We start from the raw sequence: 9,345 nt of genomic DNA, 5'->3' as shown, positions 1-9,345 counted from the left end.
CTGTTAAACACCTATTTGGCGCTGAACTCACATTGTTGCTCCAGAAAACCATCTACATGTAAATGTACAAGGTGCCAACTGTAGCTTAAGAGTGTCAAACTGTCAATTGTGGGCACAACTGTTCAGCAATCTAATTTGAACTTTGAAACAGATATTTATAAGAAAAATAAAAACATATTTTGAAGTAGATTGCATTTCAAGGAGGAAGTGAGGCCATTGTTGTTATGAACAGGGAAAAAGTAGAAGCACTTTCTATGGTATTTCTTATGCATTCATTTCAGTACAATGAGCGCTCTTCTTCTCATAGACAAATCTTACTGGTTGGTGCAACTATATCCTTTGTTTGTTCTGGGGATAGGCATAGTAATTCGACATTTTTCTGGGGAATCTGTGAAGCTTTCAAGGAAGGTTTAATGTTTGCTAAGGAGCTTTTTTGATGGTATCAGCCAATTGTGTTAGGAAGGTGATTCTCAGATAATTACAGATCTTCTGGAGGTAAACACTGAACCTCCATGGCGGATTCATCATGCTATTAACTCCTATTGATTTTATAATAATCATGTCAATAGGTGGGACCCTCCCCCATAGACACCATATGCACTCTGGTAAAGCTGTTTGTTCCTTCTGTGTACTTCAAGAAGAGGTAGACAAGTTGTCAGAATCGAAAGTTCGTAATACCAAAGCTGGGACTCGGAAGTTCGTAATACCAAAGCAAGATGTCAGAATTGCAGATGTCTTCCAAGCAATTGAGAATGCAAAGTTCTCCATACATGCTTGGGGTTTTACCAACACCACATTGGAGGATGTCTTCATTAAAGTTGCAAAATAAGTACAATCATCTAATATGCTACCACAACCAGTAAGACCTATTACTGAGTGATTGATTCACATACAAACAAAGACAAAAATATTGCTGATAGCTACTAATTGTAGTTTGTTATCTTTTTGCTTTCTTGAAAAGATAGCTTTCAGTACTAAGATTGGAAATAGGAACCAAAACATGGACTGACCATTAGAAAGATTTCAGTATCAAGCATCTCTGTTTGTCCCACCTGTGTGGTGTGTATAATTTTCCTATATCCCCAAATTGCTCCTAACCCCAATAAACATGGCATACTTCTATTAATTAATTGAACAATTGAAAATATGTATATAAGAAGAAAAGCTCTTTAATATCTGAAAAGTATAGATTACATTTGTTCACCAGCCATACTTTTTCAATACATCCTTGGTTCTCTTCCTCATGCGAGTGAAGACTATAACCACACAAGCAAGGACCCATGGAGGGAAGTTCCCGCCTAAGATATTGAATCTCTTCATCCATTCTGGAGATTCCTTAAAAAGCATAGCTACTAAAATGGTTATAATGGCTATCCCAAGCAAGATCTTTGTTATAGGCTTGACTAAGGAATCCTGCAATCAATAAATGAGTAAGATGAAAGTACAGTTCAGTTTAGTTAAATACAGCAAAAAACTAAATTCAACTTAATCAAAAGATGAGTTGAATATCAGAAAAAGATGCACTTAACTTTGGAAATTGATTTAATAACCTCCCTAGAGACAGAACCTTTTTCACATCAGATTAGTATTTGCGTAACACCCATACCCCTACCTTGTGTTCTCACAAGTCCCATCTTTTGACATCCTTAAAATTTATGGGGGAAAAAAATACCTGACACCTATCCAGCAGTGAATTTCTCATAAAGCGAAAATCCCCTTATTGCATCACAGTCCTTTAACTTTTAGAATAACAGCAATTAGATCATTTGAGTGACCAATACCTCTATCAATGATAACGGGCTGGATTGTTAGAACAGGTTCAAACAACCTTACAAACTCTTCAATGACTCTTCCACCACAAAAAGAGTGTCTTTTATTCCCATAAAAAAGAAAGAGAAAGAAAGATTGGAAGGAAAAAAAAAAGGAAAAGGGAGGGTGACAACTACATAGAAATGTCCTCATTTCACTTTTATCATCATCATCCAGGCTTTATATGGGGTCAGCTACATGAATCCTGTTTCACCATTCAGTTCTGTTATGCCATATCCATTGTTAAATTATGGACTCTTAAATCATTTCTTACTACTTTGACCTATGTCTTTGTTAGTCCACTCCCAGCCCTTCTAGTATCTAGCCCCTTCAACTTGCATGGGGTATTGCATTTATCTTTGGATACTGCATTTTCTTGACAGTGTATATTTGGTGTTATGGATCACAGTGGGTTATATTGATCAAGGTGATTTAGGATGACAAACATCCAATAAAAATACTACCTATTTACCATTTTGGATAGGGGCCATTACTTGGTGTAATAGTAAAATTTCAGCCTGACATGCATGAGAACACAGGTTCAAGTCTGAGGGCAGCCCCTTTGTGAGGAAAAAAAATGCCAAAGTTTAGGAATCATACCCAATTTACTCCTCCCAAGACCCCAGATAGTTGGGACCAACATTAGTGGAAGCCTTTATTTACCAATTGGGATGAGAAGTTTAGAAAGAACAATCAGGATCGCCAGGAGGTTAAATATTGATAAAAAAAATCGCCAGGGGGTTAAAAATTGAACAGGCATGGGAAAGGTAGATGCAGTCAATGTGGGCCCCTCATCCAGCCACTTTGTTGCCTTTAGGCCCCATTTCTGTGAGAATTTGTGTATTAAGGCCCAGAATAAATGCCATTTCTGTTTTCCTCTGGTTTAGTCCTTGGCTTGTAGCACAATTACCTACAGACCAACACGGAAGACTCTTAAGAGAGACCATAATGATTTTTACTTTATCTTTACTTTCTTTACTTGTTGCAAGTTAGAGTTCCCCCTAAGAGGAACCATAATATTCCACATATAATGATACAAATTCCAATTTTTCCAGAGTAATGAAAAATTCAGTTATGAACCTGCAATATTCTTGCTTTCTTGACACCCCCCCCCAAAAGGAAAAAAAAAAGGAAAAGAGTAAAAAAGAAAAGAACAAATGCCTGCTTTTTTATATTGAGAGTTTTCTCAATTATGGTGGGACGATGCCAATCCCAAGGCTGTATAGGGGTAGTGAGATTCTTCCATACTCCACCATTTGTTCTTTGTCATTCTTGTCTTCCATTTTGTTCTTTTTTTGCTCTTTTTGTTCTGCACAATGACACTATTAAATCCATCTATGAATTCCTTCAAGTTTAAAAGAAACTGTATCTGCCTCATGGGTCCAAGCCATGTCAATTAAAGAGAGAGAGAGATTTTGGAATTTGGACAAAGAAAAAAGTGCTCTTAATAAGTGTTCTTTGGCTTTGAGAGAGGAAAGGGAGAATGGGTGTAAAAGGGTTCAAGTTTGATTTGGGCTATAAATCACATGGAATTGTGTATTAGTTTTTTTCATAATTTTCTCAATAAAAAACTATTCTTTTTCATGGTGAAGAGTGGATTTCTCTATCTTGTGGATGTAGGTGAAAGGTTGAACTAGATAAGTCTTTGTTTCTCTTGTATTCTTATTCTCAATTTGTTGGCACTATAGGTAAAAGTATGGTCTTGTAGGAAAATCTAGTACGGTTGTTCTATACAAAGAATGGTCATGACAGATTATGGAAAATAAAAAACGATAAAGAAGTGTCACCCTTGTACCATCTTTGCATAGTCTTTAGAAACTAACTATAGGTGGCAGCTTCATTTCCCCTTTCCATCCATATACTGCAAGGTTATGGTTATGGATACTAATATGTCAATAGGGGTAAAAGAATGAAGGGAAAAAAGAAAGAGACTGTCAATATTACATTTTTTCCCAATTTGGAGAAATTGATAACTGAAGAGCATGAGTAATGAGTTGATGTTTGTGGTGAAACTAAAGGACTTCCTCATATTCTTTCAAATACTTGGGATTCTTTTACCAGTTAAACCCTAAATGTTTCTTTTTTTTTTGAGAAAAGGTAAAGTAATTTTATTAAACCAGATAGAATACAACAGATCCCCCAAGGGAAGCACCTTGGATAGGGATCAGCCAACCCTAAACAACTTTACAGTTGCCAGAAATTCCTAGACCTCAACCGGGCCCCTAGTTGTGAAGCTTGAATCCCCTTTGCAGCCGAAACCCATGAGACCAACTTTCCAGATGAAAAAGAAATAAGCTCCTCCAAATCTTTAGAGGCATTTCGAAATGACCTTTTCTTCCTTTCTGCCCAAATGGTGCTGATCACAGCAGCCGGAATAGACATCCACACGCTACTGGCAAGCTTAGAGAGACCAAGCAATTCCCAGCTCCACAGCATCTCCAAAGCTTGACCATGCATCACACACTCCTGATTCTGGATCTGCATCCCTCTCTTAGACAGATTGACTATGGTTAAACACCTACCCAGAGCTGCTGCCCAAACCAGATCATTGATTTTCAAGGGGGAGATCAGGTTCCAGATTCTAGTTGCAGGCACATCTACTAGGTTCCTATCTGAAAGTTGAAGAGCAAAGGTTTTGACTGAAAACTGTCCATCTACACTCCAATTCCAGCTCCAACTGTCTTCTTTGTTCAGGTCCAGAGACTGAAGAGAGATCAGCTCAAGCAACTATGTAAATTTAACAATTTCCCAGTCCTGAAATTTTCTTCTAAAAGAAGGACACCAAACAACAGAGCTACCAATTAACTCAAAGCAGTCTGCCACAGCTGCATCCTTGTTTTTGGTTAGCTGAAACAACTGTGGCAGTGGGAATAGGTCTGAGAGAGGGCTGTTTCCACACCAAGTGTCTTTCCAAAAGCCAGCCTGTCACCCTTTCCCAATTTAGGACTTAAACTTCTACTGAATCTTGGGAGAATATCCATAAATTTCCTCCATAAGGAGCAGCCTAATGAGGACAGAGATGAAGTGGTTATCCAGTCTCCTCTATCAGTATTATATTTGGATGCAATTAAATCTCTCCACTATCTACCTCTTTCCACTCCAAATCTCCAGATCCACTTCCCTAGAAGAGCATTATTGAAGTTAAACCCTAAATGTTGAGGGCCTTGTGATCCTTTTTCTTCTATTTTCAAAACTTAATACACTAATCATAGTTATAAAAGGTAAAGCAAAAAAAAGTGAAGCAAACGTTATAAATAGTTGTATTTAATGTGATACTTTGAACTTCGAAGGTAAAATTCTAACACAGCTTTATGGGGAGAATTAATTACTACACTAATAAATAAGATGGAATTTTACCATTTAGTTGGAAAAAAAAAGCCAAGATACCATCGAATTGGATAAGAAAAAACCGTCATCCAGATATCAGGTTGCAACTAATTGCCTCATCATAGTATCATACTTTTGTATAAAGTAATTAGATGTCTGGGAAATTTTAAGGAACAATCACTCAGTGAAGATAAATGGATAGGGAGCCCTCGAGGACCTTAATCGATCGTTGCCGCCCTCTAAGTCATTGTACAAACTTCTTGAACTATAAGATGAATTCTTCTTGATTTTTATTTCTAATCAAGCTCCCACTAAAAAAAGAACCTTTTTTTTTGGCAATAGAACGGTAAAGACAGATTAAGAATAGTTGTTCATTTTTATTCGTTTCATTGGTATATAGTAAAGGAAAACGAAAACATAATGAAACGGAAACAGATGACTAAGGGAAAACGAAAACATCACCTTTGGTTCCCCATCAATGAAAATAACGGATCCGTCGGTATAAGGTAGCAACGATCTTCCATTTTTAGCATTGAAACGGATGGGAACGCTTCTTCCAGAAGCAGGGTTGAATGCGAAAATCGATTTCAATCCGTATTTCTCGAGAATATCGTGGACCTCTAACCGGTCTTGATCCCAACCTCCTAAGCTCGATTTGAAGATCTCAATTGGACCTTTGCCTCGTCGAAAGAGGTGGATTTCCACCTCTGGAACTTTTGTCCTGATGGTTTTGGGCATAGGTTTCGGTGGAGATTCATCGCTGCTCTTGCAGCTCTCCTCGATCTCTCCTGCGCTCTCTTTATCCATTCCCTCTCTTTTACAGTTTCTTTGTTGCTGCCAGCAGGGGAACTGAATTTCTCTCCGGTATCAGTAATAAAGCTATTGAGCCCTGTTTGAGAACGCTTAACCACCCAGATCTGACACTGTGAGGACTGAGGAATAATTACTTATTCGTATTCTTTAACTCCACCGTACAAAGGACGAATCCTAACCGTCAATTGATGCCAAATCCACAAGTAGGATGCGGCTTATAGGGAGTTGTAATTCAGAATTGTGCATTGAGACGCAGTGTACTTATCCCTTAAGCCAGGCTATTAAAAGTTCGATTGCTCTACGCTTCTAATTGTATACTTTTTTTTCAAGGACAATCACGATACACTTCTGCAACTACAGTTCTACTCGTATACTTCAGAGTATATATATTTTGCTATTATTTGGATTTGGTTTTATCTTTCTGATAAAAATAATGGTTTTTAAAATCGGACCGAACGGTTGGGCTGGAAAAACTGAGAATCGGTCAGATGACTGATTTCATTTTACCTCAGAATTGTTATTTCCCCCAAAATCATTAATTTGGTCAGCCGATTCAGGCGTTCAAATCGTTCAACGGTTTAGTCGATTTTTATTTTTAATTTTTTTGTCAGAACGGGCTGTTCATTCAGTTTAAATGGTCAGACCGTTCAATCCGAGAACTAGACCCCTGACCGGTTAGGTTTTAAAAACCTTGATAAAAAACTGTGAAATCAAAACCTTCAATGTAATATTGTGGTCTCACCCTGAATTAGATGAAGTTAGGGTTGCAATTCAATCAAATAGAGATCTTGATTAGATTCGACTAAAATATTCTCATGCTCGAATCTACCAAAAAAATTCGGATTTGATTCAAATTTTATTTTCCGCTTAGAGTTTGAATGAGAATAACTAATTGAACTTACTTCAAGATTTGAATTCAAGCTCAACTGTTGTATCAAAGTTTGATTCAATTGCAACCCTAGATGAAATGATTTATGGTGGGGCTATAACAATACATCTAAGGCCATGGTTTATTGTTCTAGCTCTACACTAGAACCAGCAAAAGTGAACTCTTTCTTATAATGAAGAGTCATGACGAGAAAGAAAAGGGCACAAATCAAGTCACGATCAGCTATCCACAAGATGCCACCCATGCATACCTTACTCACAAGACACCACAGCCGCATTGTAGGAATATCTTCCTATTTGCAGATATAGTGTCTTGTGGGTAGAAGATCCGAACTCCGGTTGATTGTTCAGACGTTTTTTCCGATATCATATCTTTTCTATATCATAGATTTGCCCGTACTTTGAATCATGGTTTATGGTTGTATCTCAGTTATCAAAAGTATTCATAGTTTGAACCAAGGTTCAAAGTACACAGGCCAATATGCCGGTATGGCGTATCGGTCTGTATCAATACTTTTTTAGGTTTATTTATTTATTTTTTTGAAATCAATTTAAAAGAGTCGATTTAAGACCCGATTACCCTCTGAACCATGATCTAACCCAATACAACCCCTCGTAAAGAAAAATGATAGGAAAAGGGCTGAATCCCAGTTAGAGGCATCTCAATAAACTGCTGATTCCAATATTCTTCTTATTTGTCTCCAATTTCTTCAGAGTTGTATCTCAGGTTTTCATCCATTTTGATTTTCCAAATTTTTTGGCATGTTCCTGTATCATACAAATTGAATATGACATTATTTTCTACAAGGATATTCTTAATATGGACTATGCCATTGAGGAATATATTTATGCATTTGTTGATTTTCTATTGTTTGAATGACTAATTTCTTTTTCCCTATAAAGATGATAGTATTTATTTATAAACTAAGATGCTAAGATCATTACATCACTTTTAGTTTTAGATGAAACTTTATTAGATCATGAACCTGCAATCTAAATATATTGCATGTTTGTCGGATTTTGTAGTAAGTTTATATGTGAAGTCAAGTCACAATCAATTATTTTTTTCTTAATTTCCTCATTTACTTTTTCAAGTAGTTATAATGGGCTTCTTTGGTGGGGGGTTTGGGATGGGGTGAAATTGCATATTAGTTTCTAAACATTTAACGGCTGTGTGTAGACTTGGCAATTGGGTTGGGTGGGTCAGGTTCGGGTTGGGTCAAGACACTTTGGGTTGAATTTCGGGTTGGGTTATCAAATGCTAGACCCCAATCTTAAATGTTTGGCTTAGGGTTGACCCATGGGTCAATTTGGGTCATCCCAAAAAATAACTGAAATTTAAAAAAAATAAAGAAAAATTAAATGAAAAATGTCAAAATTAAAAGAATTAACCTTAAAATTCTAAATATAAAAAAAAAACTTGAACATTTAACAATTTAAAGAGTAAATAATAAAGAGTAAAGACTAAATAAAAATGTTAAATAACTGATGACGTAAGGATAAATTTGGAAAATATTAAAAAATACAGAACCAAAGAAATACATGTATATCTTAATTCTTGGGGAGATCAATACTGTTTTTATCTATTTTTATAAATGTTAATAATAATTTTTTTTTTAAGTTTCAAATAAATTTGCAATAAGAAGAGAACATAACTAAATGTTGAACTTTAAAATAGATACAATTATAATTTATAACAGCCGAGCAAGTTTGGCCTTCGGGTAGATGTGTTATCTTGCAATCTATTGAAATAGGTTTAAGTCTCATTTGCAGCCTTTTTCTTAAATTTATACATCAGGCAATACTGTGGATATTGGTGGAACAATGCTGCGTTTCAGCCATTCCACCTATATTATGTATATCTGTAACACTAATAGCCCATTTGGTTCATGGGAATAGGGATCTAGAATCCGATCATTCCAATTCAAATTATTTGATTAGGCGGAATCTGAATCCAATTCCCATTCTTGCCAGAATAGCATTCCTCCATTTAAGGGAATGGACAATTGGACATTCCCTCCCCCTCCCCTTGGGAATGAAATATCATTCCTGCTTATTCTAATTCCAATTCTGGTTCCTGTTTGAACCAAACATATTTCCGATTCACAAGGGATTCCAATTCTGATTCCAACTGTGAACCAAAAAGGCCCTAAAAGCTGATATATACGTATCAGGTACTTCAAAACCATGAGCAATTGAGGATATCATATAAATTAAGGACATAGGATTTTTTAGTTGGAAAGCACTTTTCTAATTTTCTGTTATCATCTGGTAATGCAATGTCTGGATGTCCCCATTTGCACAATGAACTTGCTCCTTCATAGCTGTTAAAAAAGTAAACACAAAATAGGATGATTTCAACAGGGAAAATATTTAAGTTAAATATTGTGTAGTGCTTTTTTGTGAAGTCACACTTTCATTTGTTTATTTAAATTAATGTTTCATTTTCATTTAGCTAAAATAATTCAAAGGTTGCACTAAGTTGTCATGAGAAATGACAGAGACCGC

The 9,345-nt window shown here is 36.2% G+C and overlaps 1 protein-coding gene across 1 annotated transcript; it reads right to left on the bottom strand.

The window, feature by feature from the left end:
- Positions 1 to 1,087: 1,087 nt before the first annotated feature.
- Positions 1,088 to 6,223, bottom strand: LOC104599989 (uncharacterized). The gene is made up of 2 exons (XM_010262771.3): positions 5,599 to 6,223; positions 1,088 to 1,413 (listed from the first exon to the last, which is right to left on the bottom strand). The coding sequence occupies exons 1-2, from the start codon at positions 5,941 to 5,943 to the stop codon at positions 1,201 to 1,203; spliced, it is 558 nt and encodes a 185-aa protein (XP_010261073.1). The 5' UTR covers positions 5,944 to 6,223; the 3' UTR covers positions 1,088 to 1,200.
- Between the last annotated feature and the right edge of the window lie 3,122 nt (positions 6,224 to 9,345).

The sequence above is a fragment of the Nelumbo nucifera genome, chromosome 5, assembly GCF_055504915.1.
Source record: "Nelumbo nucifera cultivar China Antique chromosome 5, China Antique-T2T, whole genome shotgun sequence".
Classification (NCBI taxonomy): Eukaryota; Viridiplantae; Streptophyta; class Magnoliopsida; order Proteales; family Nelumbonaceae; genus Nelumbo; species Nelumbo nucifera.
Note: the sequence above shows the minus strand (reverse complement) of the source record. Positions and strands in the feature narration are given on the sequence as shown.

Coding starts and splice junctions, on each gene's coding strand:
- LOC104599989 (XM_010262771.3), bottom strand. CDS start 5,943: ATGGATAAAGAGAGCGCAGGAGAGATCGAGGAGAGCTGCAAGAGCAGC. Junction 1,414..5,598: donor TCATTGATGGGGAACCAAAG/GTGATGTTTTCG, acceptor TATTGATTGCAG/GATTCCTTAGTCAAGCCTAT.